At 35.4% G+C, this 25,077-nt stretch overlaps 1 protein-coding gene across 9 annotated transcripts in view; it reads left to right on the plus strand.

Annotated features, from left to right (window-relative positions):
* The window catches only part of CCDC102B (coiled-coil domain containing 102B), a 318,630-nt gene that overhangs the window by 161,925 nt on the left and 131,628 nt on the right, over positions 1-25,077 (plus strand). For all 9 annotated transcript variants that reach the window (XM_074355387.1, XM_074355386.1, XM_074355385.1 and 6 more), the window contains 2 exons: positions 936-1,153; positions 9,253-9,361. In XM_074355387.1, the coding sequence (XP_074211488.1) occupies positions 936-1,153; positions 9,253-9,361 (327 nt within the window). The remainder of the gene's footprint in view (positions 1-935; positions 1,154-9,252; positions 9,362-25,077) is intronic.

The raw sequence follows: 25,077 nt of genomic DNA on the forward strand, positions 1-25,077 counted from the left end.
CATTTCCAGGCACGGGATGGGGAGGGTGGAGGTTAGGACTTTAATGTGTAAGTTTCAGGGGAGACAGAATTCAGCCCATATTACTGATATCACTAATATTTTAGCCAAAATTAACCCTGTATTTTTTTTTTATGTTAGAAGAAAATGTTTAAAGAGATTTCTCTCTGTTTATCGTAGTAAGCTACTGTTAATAAATTATCCATACAGTAGTTTAAACATCTCCCAAGGGTTGGGACTCTGGCTTCACAATGAATTCCTGTAAAATGGGTACCATAGGCAAATGCATACCATAGGCAAATGCATCTAGGGAACACTTCACACCATCCACTCCTGGATTTTCTTGGTATACTTTGAATCTTGAAGTTTCAGAGAGTTTTGTACACGATAGAATTTTTAAAACTTTAATCTAGCAGTTTGTACGTTTATCTGTTGATGAAACATCCGCCATATATTTTTTTAAAATCTTGTAAATACTATTAACAACTCATGAAATATACTTTGCAAAATTTAGGAATTCATGTTATCTCTTTAAATTAGTTTATATTTTTACCCCTTTCTATTTAATTCCATCTGTAAAAACATAAAATCGGTATCTTGCTCTTATATAATTCCATCTAAAATGTTAAGCCTTTCCGTGATGTAAGGGATTTATGGTAGTTATAACATAGATCCATTGTAAATGAAAAATTTTAAAAGGCTGCAGGGAGCTGTATTTTATTACAATAAAGTAGAACATAGAAAGGAAAAAAGAGCCTGAAGAATATAAGTTAAAGTTGGGTCATACAACACTATTCGAGAACGATAAATAAATGAAAATATGAATTTGATTCCGAATCATTACATTTAATTTTCTGCCAAAAATATGTTTTCTTCATGACTTTTCTACATTAGATTTTTAAATTCAACAAACTTGTTTTGTATTTTTTGTCTTTCAGGAAGAAGTTTCAGTTATTGACCCACTAAGATTAAATGAGATGAAACTCAATCTAGATTGTCCTGATTTATTCAAGAATGGTGGTTCTGAAAATTGTGCAATGAGACCTGGATTAAGACTGCAAGCAATAAATCTGCCTCTGGAGAATAGAGTGTCTGAAATTTCGGCTTTGCAGGTGCACCTGGATGAGTTCCAACAAATCTTATGGAAAGAAAGAGAGTAAGCACTAATCATTGTCTTCTGTAACTAAGTCTGACTTTCAGACTTGAAACTGTTAAGTCTAGTAAACTGGACCTTTGATAATGTATTTCACCTATAGTTAGTCATTAAGTACTAATATTTAAAAATGAGTTTGAAATTTATATTCACTTTTTTAATTTTAAAAAGTAACTTATAATACCTAGTGTTTAATCATTCTTTTATCATTATATTGTTCTCATCATCTTTGGTAGCTTCACCTTTATTATGTTTGAAATATTAATGTATGTGTTTCAATAGCCTGTGTATTATCTAACTTTTACAGCATTAGTAGATTTCAGTGAGTCAATAAAAATGAGTAGATATGTTAATATTCATAAAGGACAGCTCACAATTTTGCAATGTATTAATTGCAAAAAAAGATGCTTTATTCATAGACCATTTGTGTTATAGAGGAAGGTGAACTAGACTTGAGATTAAATCACCTGGATATTCATCTTAGTTCTAACATATTCTAGCTATGATAGTGGTTTGGCCAAAAGTGTACTATTGTCAACTGTGTGAAAATACGGATAGTGATGACTGTTTTCCAATTATCTATTGTTTTATAACAAAGTTTCCCAAACAATGCTTTTACTGAAGCAGTCACCATGTATTCCGCTCATGAATCTTGAGTGTGTGTTTGAGCGGACAGTTCATCTCTGGCTACACGTGGCTTCATCTGGGATGGCTCAAGGCTGGGCATGACTTCAGGTGTCAGGCCGTTATCATCTGACTCCCATCTTACTCCCGTGTCTGGCAGTTCATCTTGTTTCTCATCTGGGGTCTCAGTCAGAACCTCTGCATGTAGCCTATTTGTGTGGCCACTTGGCTTCCTCACAGCATCATGGTTTGGCTAAAAGTGAATATCTTAAGAGCACAGAGAGAAATATATGGTATTTTAATGACCTTGCTTCAGAAGTCCCATAGCATCACTTGGCCTGCTTCACTGAATTCTCATGAGGATCAAACACAAACAATGTCTGGGAAAGTGGCCACTAATATGAATTACTTATTATGTTATTTTGTTGTTGTTGTTCCTTCATGATTCCCTAGAAAATTATCGGCATTGTGTAGAATATTTGATGTCCTTCAAAATATGATCCTCAAATCTGAAAATCATTATTTGTCCATTTCCTTATTTATAAGGCTTCTAAGGGGCAGAATAAAAAAACTGGGAGTGATGGATATCTATCACAAAGCATGAATATAATTATATATTATATAATGGCTTCAGCTTTCCAGTGGATTGAAATAGTGATGGTATGCACACAAGCCTTTCCCAATGTAAGCTCTTTATCTGCCAATTCTCTTCTGTTAGCCAGAAGTCTCTCACTAGTCCCCCTGAAATTTATTCATGCCACTAATTTCCTTTTTCAGATTCTTCGTCTCTGCTTCATCATGTGAACAGGCTGTGGTAACACAAGCGTCTGTGGTATACAATAAATATTTATTATTCTGCCATCAATGTAAATTTCCTAAAAGAGGCAATCACCATTAGTAGAAAAGAGAACAAAAACATATTCAATTTTATGCCTGTACCCATATTAACACTTAATTTTATCTGGAACTACAGGTCTCAGTCAAGTTCTAACCTCTGGGTTTCATTTCTTGAAGGATTTAACTTTTTAGGAGTTACAGACTTCTCTCCAGCCCACTCTTCACAACACTGACATAACATAATCGGAGCAAGGTGAAAATGCTATTTCCTATGGGTAAACTCCCCAAGGAGCCAGTTTTAATGATACACACATGTATCTTTACATTCTGACTCATATACATGGACACAGACATGTGTATTTGACTTCCTTGGAATAAATGAACAATTCACATAGTAAGTAACTCCTCCAGTTCTCAGCAAGTTCAGTGCATAAACCATAGATGGGCTGAGAATAAGAGGGAAACGGGCCCTTTGTTTCCACTTCGCTTTCTCGCTCTTTAGGAAACAGTCCCACGGGTGTGACGTGTCCATGAATTAACATCAGCCTGCAACCCACAGGAGGCGGTTGGAAAGCCTCTTTTCTATCACAAGAGGATGTTTCCCAAGGATACAGTATGGGCTGCTTCTATAAATCTGTCTAATCTTTCCAATTCTTCCCCCTGGAATCTCCGCAAGTGGGTGGCTGGAGCTGAGAAGATGTGAATGTAATTTTCCCTCTGTTCCCAGCTAGTGGGAAACTTCTCTTGACTAGAGCACATGAATCAACCTCGAGAACTCAGAGAATCATTTCCACCAGCCCCCTCATCGAAAACACTAACGTTTATCTGTGGTTTATACTCTGAGTAGTGTTCAGTGTGGTGAATAATTACCCAGTATCTGGAAACTGCTCATGTGTGGAGAATGTGTGTACTCCTTATCTCTTAAAAAAAAAAAAAAGAAGACTTCCCAGGTAGAAAATTTGATGTGGGGGTGTGAAAACTGGTCCTCTTATAGAGCCAGGTGTACCTAAACATTTAGGAAGAGGAATTTTGGCCAGATCAGATCTGAAGGAGGACGGTGAGGTAAACTGATTTGATGTACTCTTTCAACATTTCGAATTAGTTCTAAAATTAAACTACAGATGATACTCACATCCCTTAGAAAATGTTTGCTTTGTGTCAGTTAATCTAAGCTTTAACCTCTCTTTCAATTTTATTTTCTTAATTTGTTTTCGGTATTAGAGCAGTAAGCTTCAATTGCTTCGCTTCACTAAATGTTGTGTCTTTTTTTTTTTTCTCAATGAAGTGAAATTTTGAAATCTTGGACGGTACAGCAAATTGAAAATACTCATAGATTGCATAAGATAGAAATAATACATACCTCAGTTAACATAATGAACAAATTGCATGCAAGTCTGGTTAATTTTACTTGATTTAACGTGGTTAAAGGCTAGAAAGTTGGGTCTACTTTATTCACTGTTACTAATGGTGTAGATGGTAAATCTTTGCCATTTTAAAAACATCATTTGCAGTACTTATTTATTTTTCTAGCTTTATTGAAATCTAATTGACAGATAAAATTTGTGTATGTTTAAGGTGTACTACGTGATGTTTTGATACACACATACGTTGTGAAAGATGGGCAGCACAGTCAAGGGAATTAACACATACTTCATATAGGTATTTGTGCGTGTGTGTTGTAAAAACACTTACGATCTACCCTCTTAGCAAATCTCAAGTATACAGTACTGTGTTGCTAACTACAGTCACCATGCTGTTCGCTCATCACCCCTTGGCCAGTGTCTCCTCGCTTTCCCCACCTCCAGTCCATGGCATCCACCATTAAGCTTCCGCATGTAAGTGAGGTCACACAGTACTTGTCTTTCTGTGCTGGCTTCTCACTTAGCTTGATGTCCTCCAGCTCATCCACGTTGTCTCACATGGCAGGATTTCCTCCTTTTTTTTAATGACTGAAAGTTTTTTTTTTTTCCATTTTTTTCATTTAGTTTCAGAAGGACAAGTGGACTCTTTCCACATCTTGGCTATTGTGACTAAACCTTCAGTGAACATGGAGATGCTCATTGCCCTTGGCTGTCATACCTAGAAGTGGGCTGCTAGATCACATGATAGTTCTGGTTTTAACTTTTTGAGAAACTGCCATACCTTTTTCCAGAATGGTTGTACCAATTAATATTCCTACCTTTTCATCTCACCAACATGTTATCTCTTGTCTTTTTTGTAACAGCCATTCTGACAAGTATGAGGTCATTGTAGTTTTTATTTGCTATTTTTTGATGGCTAGTGGGGTTGAGCACCTATTCATATACTTGTTAGCCAAAATGTCTGTTCAAGTCCTTTGCCCATTCTTTAGTTGGGTTGTTTATTTTGCTATTGAGTTGTGTGAGTTCCTCATATATATTGGATATTAACTCCTTATTGGATATATGGTTTGCAAATAATTCCTCCATTCCATAAGTTGCTTCTTCGTTTTGTTAATTGTTTCTTTTTCTGTGCAAAACCTGTTTTTTTTTTTTTTTTTTTTTGGTTGTTACGAGCTTAACAGTATTCTTTAAAGTCATCTCTTTTCTAATTAAATTAACTATGTATGGCTTTGGCAAATTTGCTGAAAGATGCTGAAAATGCTGAAGGATGCCGAAAATGAAAGACATTGAAAGACTTTACTGCTGAAAGATGTAGCTGTAAATAGTTGAGAGTGAAATCGCAAAATGACAAGTATGTTGCTAATTAAAAATATATTTGTAAAAAAATTATTAGTTATCATTTAATACTAACTAAGTTTTGGACTAACAGAAAAATGAATATCTAGATGTTACTATAAATTAGTTATTTTTGTCTGGCAAAAGCATTTGACATTAATAGACCTTTAAGAAAATAAAGATTAGATATTTTACAATGAAATTTCCCACAGTTCAAAATGATTAATATTTATTGCCAGATAATAATGTTTCAAGAATTTTTTAAAAGTTTATATCATCATTTTAAAATATTCTATTTTTTCTGAACTTCGTCTTAGTAATTTTGTTTTTTTAAAGAAACTGTGCAAAAAATATTCAATGTCCTTTAGAGTAAAATTTTGTTTGCCTTCTTGTAGTTCAAACAATATGGTGATAGTTTAAATTTCAGTTATAAACTTAACTGTATAATTAATGAATTTTGAAAATCTCTCTAAAATGTAGAATAAATTTATTAGACCAAAATTAAGGATTTAGGAGTGCCCTCCGCTGCATAAATTGAAGAGTGCAGCATATTTATGTCCTAATGACTCCTTGCATAAACAGTCATAAACCTTTTTTATAAAGCTGTATGAAAAAACATCCATGCATCATGTTGCTATTAAATACATTTTTATGAGTTGACCATTCTGTCACTCTCTGACTAAATTGTACCATTTTAAATAATAAAATGCATAATTTTCTTTTAGTAAACGAATCAATGTTATTTTATTAAGATGTGAGCTTAAAGAGATAAATAATGCTATAGTTTAAATATTACTAATTTTCCTTTCAATAAATACAATTGATTATCTGTTCACTTGAATATACTTTGCAAAATTCTATTATTATTTTGTGAACTGGCTTTGAATACTTAGTCTAAGTTTAGATGGAATCTAGACATAATTATACCTTTAGAGTGTATCTATATTTATATGTAACTAAAATTAAAAATTTAGTAGATGGTTTGAAATTTTTTTCTTGAACTTCTTATAAAACCCTTGAGGGAATAGTTACCCCAGTAATTCTGATGACATTTTTGAGGATCAGCATTTATCCTACAGTAATTATAAATCATTTTATGGTAATCTCAGCTTTTTTGCTAACATCATTTGGTTTATTAGCGTGTAATGTTAAAAACTTGACACTGATTTCTCAACATGCATAATTTTGAATTTGTAAATTTTAAAATGTAGACTTTTCTCATATTTTCCAGTATATTTTTATATTAGTGTATTTAGAAATATAATAATTCTAAAAATTAATTTTGAGAAGATTTATCAGTGTTTCCTTCATTACACAATGTAGTTGATTAATATCCTTTAATAAAATAATTTTATTAATTTAACATATTCCTTTTCCTTTTTAAGATTTTCAATCACTAACAAAAAAATTATCTTGTTCTGCTCATGTTATTCTAATAAATCAAAATCATAAATACGGTGACTCTTAAACATACTAATGAAGTCCCAAACAGTACAATTTTGTTATATTTTTCAACTGAATTTACAAGTTCAGGTCAATACTCAATTTCTTTTAAATATTCAAATATGCCTTATTATCCAAAACTTTAAAAATCAAATGCCAAATATAAACCGTATTTTAATGTACAATAGCTTTTACATATTCTTTCTATATTTAACACAAAATGTTAGTGTTTGGCTGTTCATTATTTCTGTACTTAATCCAATTTCTTCACTGTTTCTATATTTAATGTTTTAATTCTTGAAATCCCAAACACAGTCACTCAGGACAAAAGTCACACCGTGAGAAGCAGCTGGGATGTCATCAGCTGGCTGAGTTTGTTTCTCTGTCAGAATTTTTGGCCACGGTTGTTAGCCTGGAGCTTGGACTCCTACAAGAGTGTTCCTAGAACCTAGACTTCTATACTGAGCCTTTCCTTTGTTAGTTCTGATACATTTGCTGTGTTAGTAAGGGATTCCAAATTCTGGTCCTATAAACAGTGCTGGTAATTTTTGTAACCCAGGTCTTTTGACGTGAAGTTAAACTGTAACAACAAATTCTTTTTTATCCCCTTTCAATTTTATGGCTTGATTCATGCAAGTATAATTATGTAACACCTTAATGGGCTGCTTATCTGTCAATTGGATTAAACTAATATATTTGCAGCCTAATTCTACTTTAAATTACTTTCATACAATTGCTACCTAGAAGATTCATATTTCTTATAAATATGCAAATGGCATTCAATTTTGATTCTGGGTGTGTCTTCTAGCCTGGTGGGTATGTTCCTAAGATCTTTCTAGTGACGTAATCATTGAAATAGATCCATGTGTGTATCAGCTGATTATAAATACAGTAAGGCTGTGACTAACAACCACAGACTCTTAGAGACATGTAACAATCAGAATTTATTGAGCTGAAGCCTGTGAGCCTCTGAGGTTTGGATACTCTGAACGAGGTCCTGCAGGGGAAACTCAGTTATGATTCAGGGCTCTTTCCTTCCCCCGGGGAGCAATGGGCCAGCGTGGGTATGTACTTCTTATAGTAATGGCCTAAATATAAGCAAGTAAGTGCAGCTGCACAAATGCTTTTCAAGCCTTCGGCCACGTTGCACCCACTGGCATTTCACTGGTAACGTCAGGCACATTTTCTATTTCACCATGTGTTTCACCACTAACTAACATGTATCACTGTTTTACTAATTTCTTATATTTTATCACTGTGTTTTTCCAGCCCCTGTCCACCATCTGGTCTCTAAATTAAGTCTACGTATCTTTCATTTTTGTTCTTGCAGCATCCCCTTTTAAATATCGTTTTCTATATCAGATATCTTTTGCTGCATTAAAAAAATAATAATAAAAATCCAGTGGCTTAAGACAACCGTGTGCTTTGCCCAGGTGGCTGCAGGGAAGGTCCGGTCGGCTGACCTCCACAGGGCTTGGCTCCTGGGCGAGGCTGGGCTCAGATCTGCTTCATATGTTTATCTGGGGACAGCAGTTCCTGGGAGAAACTGTTTTCACTCTAATGGCTGAGGCATAAGAGACACGTCACCACACAAGTTCTTTTCAGACTTCTGCAATCTGTCACGTTGGCTAATGTCGCGTTGTCAAAGCCTAAAATCCACAGATGGGGAAAGCAGCTCTGTCCACGGAAGTAGAGGAAAGAGAATGAGTATTTTCTAACAGTAAGCTAGTCTACCACACAGATGAGGACTGGCCATTTGCAAAGGTCAATATATGCTCATAACAACCAGAAATGAGCAATTATTTTCAGTGACTCACTGTAATAGATTTGTGGGCATGGGAAAAAAAAATCAATGATTGAGATATTAAAGGACTAGATTTTAATCCTAGTTCTGACACTTATTCTATAAATAGAAAAATTAATTTCAATTATTTTAAATAATTGAAATAAAGATCGCTGTGGAATCGCTTTCTTCAAACAAAATTGCAAATATTTAAAAAGTGTTTTTATATCTCCAATAAATGATTGACTCCTTAAATTGTTAGGTGGGCTCCTTGGTCTTTCTGTTGTATCAAAGGATTCTTCATTCACATACAGTCACAATGTGAAGTTGGATAAAAACCATGTTAAAATTGCAAACATAAATATCCTCCTATGTAAGGAAACAATAGGAATAAGAGGCATTGAAAAAAATGCATGAATAATACACGAGAAATCAGGCAGAAAGCCCATTATTTTGCTACTGGCAAAGCTGAATTAAATATGGTTAAGCTACTGTAAAGCCAAGTAGCAGAATAGCAAATTAAACCAACTCTAATATTTGTAATTTTTAGTAAGCTGGAAAAAGTTTTCTGTCAGGATGATGATCATATGCAAATATCAAAAATTGGGAAAGTAGAAAATCTAAAAAAGAACTAAAAAAAAGAAAAACCTAGAATTGATTGCATTCCTAAAATTATTTTTAAATTGTAAGGCTCTTTTGCTTTTAATTTCTCAATTTAGGATGCGCTTATCTTTGGAAAAAGAAATCGAGCGCCTGGAGTCGGCTTTGTCTGTGTGGAAATGGAGGTATGAAGAACTGAAAGAATTAAAGACAACAGATGTGAAGGAGGTACGGAGACATGCGACACAGAGAAAGCACAAAGCTGCTTCTCTGTTCAGATGTGTGACCTGGTGCGCAGAGGGCTGAATAGACAAGAGGAAAGGAGGTTAAAAGATTGAATTCTCCCCATAAGAGGAATATTTGATGTTACATATCAATAGTGGACTCAGTCAAACTCAGGCCATAAGAAATCTTGTTCTATATAACACACTTTAAAAAACTGAACTATATTTGGTTTACAATATTGTGTTAGTTTCAGGTGTACAGCAGAGTGGTTCATTTATACATATATATGTGTATGTGTATATATATATATTTTTTTTCAGGTTCCTTTCCATGATAGGCTATTGCAAGATATAGACTATAGTTTCCTATGCTATTCAGCAAATCCTTGTTTTTTATATATAAATTAACACATATTTTCAACAATCAACCGCATGACACAATTAACCGTCCGTTCCAGGCATATGTGAGGGGACAGACAGTAGAACATGTCATTATATCATAGCATCTAGGATAAACAACTTTTTCTCATTCTTTTATAGAGCATCCTGAAAGTACTCATTTATCTTAGGTGTATTTCGGTTCTTTGCATTTTGGCATTATAGTTACTTAGGATCAGCCACTAGACTTTGTATGTTTCCTTTGCATTTTCATTGATAAAATGCTGTCATGAGCACTTTCCATGTCAATGATTTATTAATCTTCATTATTTAAACATATTAATTGTGCGTTTTCTGTGCTCTAATGCACTGTGCTAGGTTAGTTTATGCGATAGAATGGTGAGCAAAGCTAAGCACACTACTGAGCAAAAATAATGGCAAGCTAAACACTCTCAAATGAGTTTAGTTTGTGTGTGTGCTCTATACGCACATACATGTGTAAACACACATGTATGCACACGTGCAAACCGTATGAATGCTGACAGCTGTCTAAAGAAGCTGTGTATCTAAATCCATCATGTCGTTGTGCCTTAACCTAAAACTCTCTTCCACCAGTTGTGTAAACAGTGGTAAGTGGTGTGCATCTTGGTTTATGAAGTTCCATACGAATGCTGCTTCAGGTTTGTTTCCAGCAAGTGATACAGTGTAGAGTCATGGACTCAAGTTTGCTGAAACCACATGAGGAAGTGTTCAAGAACCTTAGTTGCCAGCACTTGCCTTACCGATGGCTCTCTGCAGGCATCGCAGTGTTCAAAGAGCACAGTAACCATCACCCACGGGTTCAGAACTAGTCATCTGTGTCGACTCTGTGGACCACTGAGACTTGAAAGGAGGGGGAACTTTCCTAATGCTCTTAGACAAATATCTCCTGCCTAAAAATCATTTATTAATGAAAGTTGATTTCAGTGAGAAAAACTCAAGGTTAGTTTGGGAACATTTCTCAATGAGGGGGAAATTAAACAAAGCTAACAAGCTAGATAAGTTTATTTCTCACTTACGGACTCATGTTATATTGTCAGAGTGCTTTTGTTTCCAGCTTGAAGTGTTGGTATATACATACCAATGTGTGTGAACACACATTGGTATATATATAATGCGTGCGTATGCACACACATTTGCACTTACATATGGATTCATGGTATTTATATTCACAGGTACCATACTGAACACGATGTCTTTGGGTGTGAACGTTGACAGTAAATTAATGTTACACAGGAAAAGTAGTTCCCAACACAAAAATGATGTTATGCTTAGATTATATGTGTATTTTCTTTACAATATAACGGGTTCTAAATCTCACTAAGAAAAGTAATTTTTAAGATAGAATTTATCTTAATTAAAATCATGTATTTACAGTCTTTTGCCACTAGTGGGCAGTGCAGACTTGATAACATCAATTTAACATTTCCGAAGCAACGGGAAGCCATGGTTTTTGAGTTGGTTTTAAAAAATCGGTATGTATATTTTTAAATGTTTTCTATTCAAAGATGATATTTTGGGGTTTCAAATTGGTAAATGTCTACTTTAAATTGCTTTAAAAAGTTTTATAGATGATAAAAAACAAAACAAACATAGCATTTTACAGTGTAAATTAGGTATATATTTTGATGTCCATATAGGAATATATATTAATGCATATGTGATCCTTTTACTAGATAAAAGGATAGGGTTTGGGGGACACAGAAAACCTCAAAATTGTTGTGGGAAATTTAGTCAATTATTTAAACTTTTGAATGCATGTTTCAGTTAGATGTACTACAACTTTGAACAATGAATAAAAGTGAGAATGAGTGAGAAAAAGAGTTTTTACTGTAGATGATGGAAAGTTAATTTAACAGAAATTTTTAAAAAATCATTGCTTGAATTATTTCTGTGATATTATTAAAAGTATTTATTTCCACTTCCAGAAAGGAATTTGTGATAGTCATAGAACCTTCTAGAAGATACATGGTAGATACATATATTCAAGCTATGTTTATAAGATATTATGGAATGCTTTAAATTTTTTAAACAATAAATAAAAATACTTAGTCACATGTACTTTTAATATAGCTTTGTTTAATTGTTTTAGAATAGATTATAAGAGAACAAGGATCTTATGGCACATTTAGAAATGGCATTGTACAGTAATTATAGGTGTGAAGTATTCAAAATTCCCATCCAGTGGGTTGACAATCAGAAAATATTGTCATAATAAATCCTCTGGAACTTCATGTGAATTCTCTTTCTTTCTGTGCTTCTCAAAAATTCTGATCAATGACCTTTCCTTTCACTGTAGTTTTTCATCTACAAAAATCTTTGAGTGCAGTGTAATTCTTCTTTTAGATGCCTGAAACTTACAAACAAATACATGCCTGGCTAAAAACTCTGATGGAAAGATTAGCAACAGATATGCTTAATAGACCAGGATTTTTAAAAATGTATTTGAAAGTCTGGTATTCTTTAGAGGGGAATCATTCATATTAAATCACTGGCATTTAGAGAAGAGTAAATATGAGAATTTAATTGTAAAATCTAATAAGTATTCAAAATTCAACCAAGACAATGAGTAGTAGAGATGGTTATATTCAAAACGCTGTTCCCATGCGGACTTTAATACTTAATCAGCCTTTCCTTTGCAAGTTTGTAAATATTGATTTGGAATTAGATTATGAATGCCAGGTGCACTGTAATGATCATTTTTTATGAAATCTCATGATCTAGAGAATCAAATATTCAGGTAAGTAATATCGATTACAAGTAATTATGATACCTTGCTTTAACAATAAATGACTGATTCTTTACATAATGAAAGATTCTTTTTATCACATGTGGAGAATACTGCTAACATTTTAAATTGGTCTCAAGCTAAAAAATGAAATGTAACTCTTAAATCTTTCTTTGAATATGTTGTGCTTTTTGTTTTGTACCTGATATCCTTTTAAGCATTTTATTAAGAAATCTTCTATCTTTTTGTGATAATAACAATGTTCCTAGTAGTTTAAAATTTACTGTCTTTTTAAAATAAATATTTATATTAAATATGCATGGAGACACGGGCTTCATGGGGCCTCTTTATGGTGCTAATAGCTGACATGAAAGCCTTACCTGAAACACCGCAAACGCTTTTCTGATTTGGGTGAAAAAGGTTAGACTTAAGAGTTACATGTAGCTAAAATTCGACACAGTTGCCTTCACTTTAAAAAAGGTTGTGTCCTATGGGAGCTACTCTGCATAGGTAAAGAGAGGGTCCTTAAAGATACTTACTTAAAATAGGTGTATGGTAGAATATTAGTAGAGTTGTTAGCCCAAAGCTAGTTAAAAGCGGTGTCATATTGCTTTTGTGTGTGTATGTGTGTGTGGCTTAAAGGAAATACTCCCTACAAATGATGAAAACCATTAATGCCTCTTGTCAATTCTGACTCCAAACCGTAGCTCCCATCTTCCCTTCCCAAGACGGAGCCATCCCATCTCCTCTCCTTCCAGGTTTCTTGCTCAGCACTGCAGACCTATTCATTTTTCCACCCCAAAGTATCAAGGGTGATGTTTCAAAAATGTAAATCAGATCATAATATCATTTCAGTGACTTTTCTGTAGAGCATGGATGTCTTCCTAGTAATTTGGAAGTCCAAGGAAATCCGGGTCCAGCCAGCCAAACCACTGGATGTTTACAATCTGTGGGCACTTGATAATGAAGCCCCGCTTTCTATGCCAACTGCTCTAACATGCACTGCCCCAAATTCCAGCAGACAGGACCCAGCTGACAATTATTTTTGACTCACGTGATTTCTCAGAGAACAGCCTCTCCTTCTCCCAGTGACCCTGCTTCCCCTGAGAGCTCAGAGGTCGTGCAGCTGGACACTCTGCATCAGACCAGAGATTAGAAAAAGGAAAGAATAGGGGGTCCTGTGGGGATGATTTACACGGGTCCAGCTTGGGAGTAGTGCACACTGCTTCACTTATAACTCACAGGCAAGTACTCATTTCCATATACGTACGTGTGTGTGTTTGTGTTTATATTTTCTGTTTCCCTGGAAACCCTGAATTATACCTCTGGTCCGTGCTGGCTTTTTTCGGTCTACAGCAGTCACACAGCAACTCTTCCACCCCCGTCCACCAGTCACATCTTGCCATTAACCTCAATTTAAGCTTCACTTTATAAAGAGGAATGGTTTTAATCCAAAAAAGCTTCCTTTACTATTTTCCCTCAAGGAAATGCACAAGGTTTCAAAAGACCTTATCAACCAGGTAGTTATTTTTGTGTTTGCTAAGTTTGCCTTTCCCATTGAACTGTCAGCTTCACGATGAAACAGGTCACATCCGCTTTATCCATTTCCCTCTATGCAGTGTGACAATCGTGGTTATAATTTGTGATGACCAGCGCTTTTGTCTCTAGCTCTGTATGCTTATACTTCTGAATCATGGCTATGGCTCTCGTTGAAATCCTAGTCTTGTCTTTTATCACCTGATGGGGCCACAGCTCCACATCCCTGAGGATTTTAGATTTTCCGGGGCACTGGAGTGAACTTCACCCCTAACATCCTATTCATCTTGAAAATCCGTTCAGCTTGTTCTTTGCAAGACATAAATTAGCTTATCAGGCCAAAGAGTGAGGCTGATAAAATCCCACATTAGAATTCTATAAATGTAGGAGAACAATGAAGCATATGGGACATCGCTCTGCTAACACAAGTGCCTTCAAGACCTTTTTAAACAAACGTAATTAAGAATAATGTAAGCACTAAATTATCTACGTCAGAATTAATTGAACTACTAGTGGGTAATTTATAGACATTGCCAAGGTAACGCTAAGAACACCGAGATGGCTTACTTAACTCTAAGGCTTTTGTAAGTACTATGAAAGGAAATTAGGCTACAGAGTCCACTTTCCTTGTTGAAACATAAAACGATAAAGAAAAAGACCGGCTGAAGTCGGATGGCTTAGCCCCTGTTTAGTTTAAGCAACACCGTTTTAAAATGTAAAACATAGCACAAAGGAGTCAGCTGATACTTAATCTATCAAATGAATAGTTTGAAAACGATGATACAAGGAAGTGGAAAAGAGATAAAAGATAAGGTCTCCATGGGAGTTACACAATGGTGATGGCTCCACGTAGTGGGGGACGTTCTGTCTGTGAAACATCTTTATTTTATAATTCCAGGACATTTTGTAGGACATTTTCTGGTGATGCATGCCTCATAAATCCAAAGATTCTGGTTTTATCGTTTCCTATGAGAGATCCCTATACAAAGATATTCAGTTAACACCATTCTGGAGATAAGGACCCTCCTTTCAGTAGACAGCATTAGGTTTTGTTGCCTGAGGGTTTTCATGTTGAAAAGGAGATTGGATCAAGGCACTCTGCTCACCTCACCCCTGCCGTCTACTGACACCAAAGGTGCTGAGTGTACACACCTGAGGGAGAGAACCCGCTGTAGAATAGGAATGTACAGGACACCATTTAAAAAATTCTCTATGGTATAAGAAACCTGGAATGATCAATTTAAGATGGTCCATTCTTTTCATATACATTGTGTATCATTTTTTCACTCAATAAACAACCCTTTTATTTTTCTTCCAAATATATAAAGACAAGGACTCTGGAGTTAGGAGTTCATGATTTTGGGGGCTTTGTAGTGGCATTTTTGGGGGTTGGGGGGAGTTCCAAGTATTTTAAAGTGCACAATACCATATTGATAGCTACAAGGACTATGCTGTGCAACAGATATCTAAACCTTACTCATCTTGTATGACAGAAACTTTGTATTCATTTAAAAATGGTTCCCTGTTTTGCCCTCCCCCTAGCCCCTGGTAGCCACCATTCTATCCTCTGCTTCTGTGAATCTGACGATTGTAGAAATACCTTACGCAAGTGGTATCATGTTGTGTTTGTCCTTCTGTTACTGACTTATTTCATTTAGCATAAGTTCCTCTAGGTTCATCCACATTATTGCAAATGGCAGGATTTCCTTACTTTAAGGCTAGATGAGATTCCATTGCATAGATATACCTTATTTTCTTGACTCATTCACCTGTCAATGGACATTTGGGTTGTTTCCCATATCTTGACTGCATAATAATACTGCTGCTGAATAATGCTGCAATAAATGTGAGGGTACAGATATCTCTTAAAGATCCTGATCTCAGATATTTGGGCTATATACCCAGAAGTGGGATTGCTGGATTACTTGGTACTTATATTTTTAATTTTTGAGGAACCCCTATGCTGTTCTCTATGGCAGAGATTTCCAATATGCCCCCTTAACCACACACACACAAGCCTTCGCAACTGTCAACATCACTCAACAGAATGATACATTTTCACCTGTGATGAACCTACACTGACACATCATGATCACCCAAAGTCCACCATTTACCTTAGATTCACTCTTGTTGTTGTACATCCTGTGGGTTTAGACAATTGTATAATGATATATTTCCACTGATATGGCATCATATAGTGTTTTTACTGTCCTAAAAATTCTGTGTGCTCCACCTAATCATTTTTTGTGCCTCTCTGTCTCCAATGCTTGGCAGCCAGTGATTTTTTTTTTTCCAATTATCTCCGTAGATTTGACTTTTCTAGAATGTCATATAATTGGAATCATATAGTATGTAACCTTTTTAGACTGGCTTCTTTCATTTGGTAATATGCTTTCCTTCATGTCCTTTCATGGCTTGAAAGCTCATTTCTTTTTAGCTCTGAAGAATATCTCATTGCCAGGATGTACCACATGTTTATCCAGTCACCTGCTGAAGGACATCTTGGTTGCTTCTAAGTTTTAGTAGTTTTGGATAAGGCTGCCATAAATGTCTATGTGCAGGGTTTTGTGTGGTTTTCAGTCTCTTTTCATTTAATTATTACCCCCTGCTGAAATGGGTTCCTGTCTTAGATTATTTCATAGATCACTGAGCACCCTCTAGACAGCAGCATTTCAATGAGGCATCATTGGGATTGTGTCCAGGATAGCAGCTCCAAGTGCAGCAAGTTGTGGGGAAGGAACTGAGTCTAGCTGCTCTGAAGATGGATGTGGTGGAGACTCGGAGTGTCACTGACTCCTCTCCAGGGCTGTGGTGCTTCCTGATTAGTACCAGGAGTTTTAAAGAGAGCTAGGAAATCATAAAGACAGAAGGCTCCTTTAGCTGGTGTTTTAACAAGGATCATATGGGAGAACTGAAAAGGCACAGATGACATATTGGAACAGAGTATTCTTTGAAATGCACTTTAGAATGTGTAATTGTCACTTGAGGCAATTTTCCTTTGTAATATAGTTCTGAGGTTACAATCAAAGCCAATGGAAGATATAATTCTATATTCACACGAAATATCTTCTAATACATACAAACTGAGGTGCTGATGAAATCTCATGAGAGTTCTCACATGGATCATCTGAATATTATTTTAAAAATAGTAAATAATCTTTTAATGCAGTTGTACTGAATTCACAGAATCCATTAGATTCAACTGAAAATAATTTTTGTTAAATATACATGTCCAGGTCTCTCTTTAAGATTTTGATTTAATTGGTTAGGAGTGCTTATTCCTTATCTGTGTTTTTTTAGCTCATTATTCTGTTGTGCACCTTAAATTGATACTTTTGCTCTAAAACTTGAGCTAGACGGGGTGGGTGACCATGGAAACCCCTAAAAACCAACTGTGATAATTTTATGTTAAAGATCAACTTGGCTTGGCCACTGCCAGGTGCCCAGATATCTGGTCAAGCATGACTCTGGGTGTGTCTGTGAGGGTGTTTTTGGAGATTAACATTTGAATCAGGAGACTGAGTAAAGCACGTTGCCTTTCCTAATGTGGGTGGGCCTCGTCTAATCACCTGATGGCCTGAATAAACAAAAAGTCTGACTCCTGTGTAAGTGTTAGGGAATTCCTTCTGTCTGAGTGTCTCTGAACTGGGCATCAGTTTTTTTCCTTGTTTTAGACTTGAATGGAAACATTAGCTCTTCCTGGCTCTTGAGCCTGTTGGACTGGGGCTCTCGTGAGCCCTTCTGGTTCTCTGGTCTTTTAACTCAGACCAGAGCTTTCACTGCTAGTTCTCCTTGGTCTCCAGCTTGCTGACTAGACTTAGATCTTGGGAGTTGTCAGCCTCCATAATCAAGTGAGCCCATTCCTTATGATAAATATCTTTTTGAAAAATAAAAATATATGAAATTATGTGTATCTTGGTCTGTTTCTCTAAAGAACCTTAATACACCAGCCTGACTGAAAAAGCCATAACCTGACCAGATCTGCTCTCTGCAAGTCCTGGTTTCTTTCCACTCAATGATTTTTTTCCCCTTTTGCCAGTTGCACTATTGGCACCAAATGAGCTATATGTACTCCTAGTTAGTAATATCAGTTATCAAATGAAGTGTGTAATACTTTATATATTTTATGACTTTGCTCACTTTTGGCCAATTTTCCGTTGTTCTGACTTTTTTTTCACTGTATAGATGGCTTTTGCTGATTCTAGATACTGCATTGTTTGCACAAAAAAGGCACAAAGTCCCAAAGAAGAAAAGCAATTCTGTCAGCTCTTTGGTTGTGGGAAAGGTTTGTACAGGTCAGGCTCCAATCTCCAATGATTTAGAGAACGCCATATGTTAGGGAAGAGTAAGAGTGTATTAAATTTCAAGTCACCAAATTAGTGGAAAATCATATAAGATGGAATGTTTCCAAGAGTAACTTAATTACATTACAGACAGCATCGTATGCCTACTTCCAGCACCAGTATTGACAGAGAGAGTTTAAGTGTGAAATGCTCAGATTCACTTGGAATCACATTCTCACTGTTAAATTATGAAATACACAGGAGTGAGTGAGTAGGTATTTTGATTCTTCCCAGAATAAGGGTTCCAGGGAGACAAATTACAAGGTGAGAGCTTACATTGTCCTTCAGATCATTCGATTAAGGACACTCCTAACAGAAACCCTTTGTGATGTAAAATTAAATTAGAAGGCATAATTGCTGTCATTCTTTTAATTCAAATAATCTTTGTTTTTTGCATATCTTAACAGCTTTATTGAGATATAGTTCACATACCAAACAATTCCTTGTAATGAGTAAAATTCAGTGGTTTCTAATATATTCACAGAGCTATGTGACGGTTACCACAGTCACCTTTAGAACATTTCATCTGTCCAGAGAGAAACTTTAGATCCCTTGGCATTCATTTCTTATGTATTAGTGATTACTTATTAGTAATCATGAATGTAATATTATAGATTTACCTATTCTGGACATTTCGTATAAGTGGAAATTTGTGACTGGCTTCTTTCAACTTATGTAAGTCTTTGAGTAGAGTTTCCATAATCTGCCAGCCTACCAACTATTCCTGTCCCAAACTGGTTAAGAACATAAACATGCTAACTATTTTATGGCAACCTCATTTAGGAAAAGAAACATATTAGGAGGTGTAATTTTCCGTTTCCCATAATAAAAAATATTAACATTTAGGGGCTTTATGCATGTCTGAAGCAAGAGGTAAACACTTTAAAGTAATATTTTCCTTAAATGAAACTTTGATTTTGATAGAAGGGCAGGTTATTAAGAAACTAAAACTAAGTTGGATAACAAAAGCATTTCCATTTCTAAGGTTTTGCAGAAATATGACATTCTTTCATTAATACCAAAGTTGGCACTAATTTTTTACTTGGTGACATTCAATCACATACTTTAGCTCCAATAAAATGTATGCAAACATGTGTATTTAATTCTTCCTAGTTTTATACTATAGTAATTATGTGCAGCTACAGGCAGTATTTAATTAAGAATTAAACCATGCTAATCCTTTAAAAACTCTGTTTTTCTAAAAGTAAAAATTGAAAACACATATTTTTCCCCAAGAACTTTGATGTTCTATAATTTCTCGTTCTTTGTGAACTAAAGGACTTGGGACTCTTTGAGTGTGTGTATGTGTGAGAGAGAAACAGAAACGGAGAGAGAGAGAACTTAGAGAACAATATTCTGTGAACTTTAAAAGGCTTAAAAGGAATGATTACAATGGTATAACATTCAAACGTATATCTTGAAGATGCTTCTATTCATGGATAGGAAGACTCAAATCCTGTCAAGATGCTAGTTCTTTCCAACTTGATCTATAGACTCAATGCAATCCTCAATAAAAGTCTGAGCAAGTTATTTTATGGATATCAACAAACTGTTCTAAAGTTTATATAGAGAGACAAACGATACTGAAGGAGAAGATCAAGCTGGAGAATTAATGCTACCTGACTTTAGGACTTAGGAAACTACAGTAATTAGGACAGTGCAACACTGGCAGAAGAACAGACAAATAGATCAATGGAATACAATAGAGAACTTAATAGACCCACTTAAATATCGTCAGCTAATCTTTGAGAAGAAACAAAAGCAATGGAGCAAAGATAGACTTTTCAACCTGTTATGCTGGAACAACTGGACATCCACTTGCCAACAAATAAAAGAGAATCTAAACACAGACCTCACAACTTTCACAAAAATTAACTCAAAACGGATCATAGACCTACATGTAAAACACAAAACTATCAAAGTCCTAGAAGATAACGTAGGAGAAAAGCTGGGTAACTTGAGTATGGTAATGCTGTTTTAGATACAGCAAAAGCATGATTTTGATTGCAGTAACTGATAAGCCTGATTTCATTAAAATCAAAAACTTTTGCTCTGCTAAAGACATTGTCAAGAGAAGGAGAGGACAAGTCAAGGACTAGGGGAAAATATTTGCAGAAGACACATCTGATAAAGGGCCATTTTCCAAAATATGCAAAGAACTATTAAAGCTCAATGATGAGAACTCAAAAAATCAGATTGAAAAATGGGCCACAGACTTTGACACCTCACCAAAGATGTGCAGGTGGCAAATAAACATATGAAAAAGATGCTGTCACACCCTATATCATCAGGAAAATGCAAATTAAAGTAATAATGAGGTACTACTACACACCTGTTAGAGTGGCCAAGAGCGGCCAAAATCCAGAACGCTTCTGACAACACCAAATGTTGGCAAGGATGTGGAGCAGCAGGAATTCTCATTCATTGCTGGTGAGAAAGCAAAATGATACAGCCACTTTGGAATACAGCATGGTGACTGTAGTTAGCAATATTGTATACTCAAAAGTTACCATGAGAGTAGAGCTTTAATGTTTTCACCATAATAACAACAAGGTGGTAATTATGTGAAGTGAAGGCTGTGTTAACTAATCTTATTATGGTAAACGTTTCACAAAATGTATATGTATCAGATCATCACACTGTCACCTTGAATTTATACAATGTTACATGTCAATTATGTCTCAATAAACTGGAAAAATATACAAAAAAACTTTAAGGCACATTTGATAGTTATAAATGATGGAAAAAACAGACTTGTTCTTCATTACCTGCTTTGAGCAATTTGATCTTGATGTGTATGGATATGATCTCTTTATCTATCTTTGTGCTTGGGGTTTGTTGAATTTCTTAGATCTATGTGCTCATACTTCTTATTAAATTTGGAAATTTTCTAGTCATTTTTTTTTTTTTCAAATATTTGTCTCCACTTCTTTGTCAGAGACACGGATTATAAACTTGTTAATAGCCTCTTGAAGTTGTCCCACTGTTTGCTAATTGGCTTCCATTGTAGTTCTGCTGGGGTGCGCCTGCGGAAATGTGCTGGAGGGCTCGGAAGGGCATACATGGAACACCTTGATTGTTCCTGAGTTTTCAAATGTTCTTCTCTCTGATTAGATTATCAGTGTTTGCTAATTTCCTTCCCATAGAGACTGGACAAGTGCTGTCTCCTTCAGTGCTTTTATTTCAAAGAGAGTTTGCAGGTCCTAAAGAAGCACATCCCTGGGTTATAAAGCTGGCAAAAGCCTGGGAAAAGATTGATATCTCAAAGGGCTGAGAAAGAACTTACAATCACTATTCATTTTGGTTGTTTTCAAAATAAACACACTCTAAGACAATGAAAGCCAAGAACCAGTAGCCACAAATAAAGCCTTCTAAAATTTAGTCAGGCTGAGGGAAGCGTTAAGCCCTTTTGGTCCCTTCTAATTCTGTCGTCTTTGTTACTTCTGGGCCAGTTTCAACTGATTGATTTTTCTCCTCTTTAGGGACCCTGTATTCTGTTTGTCTGCATGACGTGCAGTTTTTGACTGGACTCCTGTCATTAGAAAATATATCTTGTGGGTGGTGCTGAATGTTTTAATTTTCTAAAGTTATTTTTGAGCTTTGTCCTGAGATGTAGTTTCTTCACTTGGAGATATTTTTATGTTTTCTTGTCTTTAAGGTTTTAAGCCTTGTTAGGTGAGACCACAGGAGCATTTCGTCTAGGGCTGTATTTTCCTACGAAGGCAAACCATTCTGAGTCATTTCCTAATGGAAATGTGAATTATGAGAACTTCCACATCGGCAGTTGGGAATGGGAATTATTACTGGCCATATCTGAGTTCTTGAGAGTGCTTCTTTTCATTCTTTTGAGGTTTAGCTTTCTTTCAGTTATGCTCAGATCACCCCCTGGTGAGTCCTCCGCAGACCTCCAGGCTTCCCCTCCGCTCTGCTCCCTCCTCTCTGGTGCTCTTGTGGGAGGTAACCCTCAGCCCATGGCTCCCCGCTCCACCCAACCTCAGGGAGACCATCAGCCGCTTCCTTGCTCTCCCTCCCTACTCTGTGAACTGAAACTCTTTCCACGTAGTAAACTGGGCAGTTCTAGGGCTTTTTTTTTTTTTGTTTGCTTTCCATTTCCTCAGGGATTGATTGATAATCAATGTCTTTACAATTATTTCTTCTATTTTTCTTGCTTTTTAGTGGTTTCAGGTGGGCAAATTTGGCTATTGTTACTTCATCTTAGCCAGCAGTCAGTATTGTTTTGATTATATATTAGAAATATGATTTTTTCATCTTTTTCCCTTTTAATATTTTAAAAAGCAGTTTTTATATGGAATTTGGGTTTATATGTGCTTTGTGAATGCTTTGATAAGTCATGATAATCTGTTTTAAAAGAATAATCTTATATTTTTATTAAAAATATTTTCCATTTTACTGAATTAAGAGAACAAAGGACATTACCCTTTTTCGTCCTGTAATATTTTGTTTTTCACATGATTTCTAAGCTGTTAATCTTTCTTCCTTTTATTAATTTATCAAGAGGGAAATAATTTCAGTCTTTCACATAAATAGTCAAATTGGTTACTTAGATTAAAATCTAGTGTATCTCCCTCCTTTTACATAAAATAAAATAATTTGAGACCTGAAAGACTGTCTAAGAAAAGCTTAGCAGGACCAGGTCCAGAACACAGCTTTCCTGATGCTTTTCCAGTATCTTTTTGATCACTCTGCTGTTATTCTTTCATAAAAAGGCTAGAAATTGTATTTGGAGCCTACATGATGAAGAAATACAATTATTTTGTTTTGATTTAGTATCTGAAGTTGTTAGAAGTGGATAACTCAAAAGTCAGGGGGGAAAAAAGGAAAACATTTCTAGATTGAAAATGGAATAAAGGAAAGTGACCAATTCCCGTTTGTCAATCATTGTACAAAATAACTTCTTTCTACTGATCAAACAAGTTGGCATAAACATCTCTCTCTACATATATATTATACAGATTGAAAAATACCCACATAAAGAATTATACTCCATTGTATTCTCTTATTAGGTGTTTTATTTGAACTAAAATATGCTAGTTAACCTCTTCATGAAATACAAATTAAATTTCTCAGATGAATATTCTCTGCAAGTCATGACTAATCCCCCATTGACCACTGCGATATCCTTTATAACCTCGTGGATAAATGTTAAAAATAATAAATAATTCCTTGGGACTCGAACTGGCTTTCCCTTAGCCTTTGAGTGACTCTGTGGACAGAAAACAGCTATCAGCTAAAGGGTATAACCTTGGATAACTGAAGCAAGTACTGAGCCTGCACTGAAATGCTACTGGGAGAATGAAGTTGTATGACAAAACGGTGGTTTCCAAAATGACCTTTTGAATAATTTCCAATGGTCACAATAGGGATGTGTTCTTTTTCATACTTTCGGTTTATAATTTTATGACTTGATGTAACTCTTGGATGGGCTACCATTCATCGTCATCCGCACACCCACAACCATATGCAGAAGAAGAAGTCAGCTTCCCATTACATGTACATTTCATGATTTCCATATAAAAGACTGATTATGTCTTTACTAGATACAGGTTCTGCTACTGAATTACTAACAACAAGAAAACTATTGATTAATAGAGTCTGTACTTTAAGAGAAGTCAGAAATCCTTATACTGGACTACTTTCCAAGTAGGTTCATGCACAGGGGCAGGAAATAGAGCTTATAAGCAAGGGGACTGCTATTTTTTAGACTTGATTATGGAAAATTTCAGCTATATACAAAAGTAGAAATAATACTATGATGAGCCCCAAAGAACCCCACCAGCTATATTTAATAATTATTATCTCTTGGCCAATCTTTTCTACCCCTACTTCCCCATCCCCATTCCTACTTTGCATTATTCCATCTGGAAGTATTTTCATATGTATCTCGAAACATAAGGACTCCTCTGTGTTAAACATAGTAATGCCATTTTCAGGCCTAAAAAAATTAACGATAATTTGCTTTATCAAGTATTCAGTGTTCAAAGGTCTAATTTTCTAATAAACATCAATTTTATTTTCACAGATCGCTTATTAGAATAAAAATTCAAATAAAGCTTAGACATTTTCATTGGATATGTCTTTTTAAGTTTTAATATGTAGATTTTTCTTTATATTTATTTCTTCCTGTCCTTTATTAAAAAAGGAAAAAAAAAAAAGCCAGGCATTTGCCCTGTGAAGTTTTATTTTGGATTTTGGAGACGGCAGCCTAGGGTGTGATTCAGTATGTCTCTGTCCTTTCTATTCCCCATAAAATGGTATCTGGATCTGTAGGTTTGATGTGATTCAGTTTCAGAGCTTTTTCCTAGATGACTTGTTCTTCTGTTAAGAAGCACGTGGTGTTTGTGTGTCTCTTTGTGGTGCTGGCAGATGGGTGCTCACTGCCTAGAACCAATGATCAACTAGGAGCTGCAAAGTTGTGATGTTCTAATTCTGTTATTTCTGCTGAGGTTGTTCGTTGGAATATTTATATGAAGAGAACCTCCTCTTATGTGATGCTTTGTGTGCTTTTATATGGTCAGGACACAAGACAGATTATTTTCCCTTCCTTTACCAATTTACAGAATAATGAATTAGTTCACTAGCATTCCCCAGTGTTAATCAAATTATGTTTTTTTTTTTTGTATCATTATGAATTCATGAACTTAAGCTTATTGAGTGTGCTTTAATTTACTGTAATTA

This window comes from Camelus bactrianus, chromosome 30 (assembly GCF_048773025.1).
Source record: "Camelus bactrianus isolate YW-2024 breed Bactrian camel chromosome 30, ASM4877302v1, whole genome shotgun sequence".
In the NCBI taxonomy this organism is placed as follows: Eukaryota; Metazoa; Chordata; class Mammalia; order Artiodactyla; family Camelidae; genus Camelus; species Camelus bactrianus.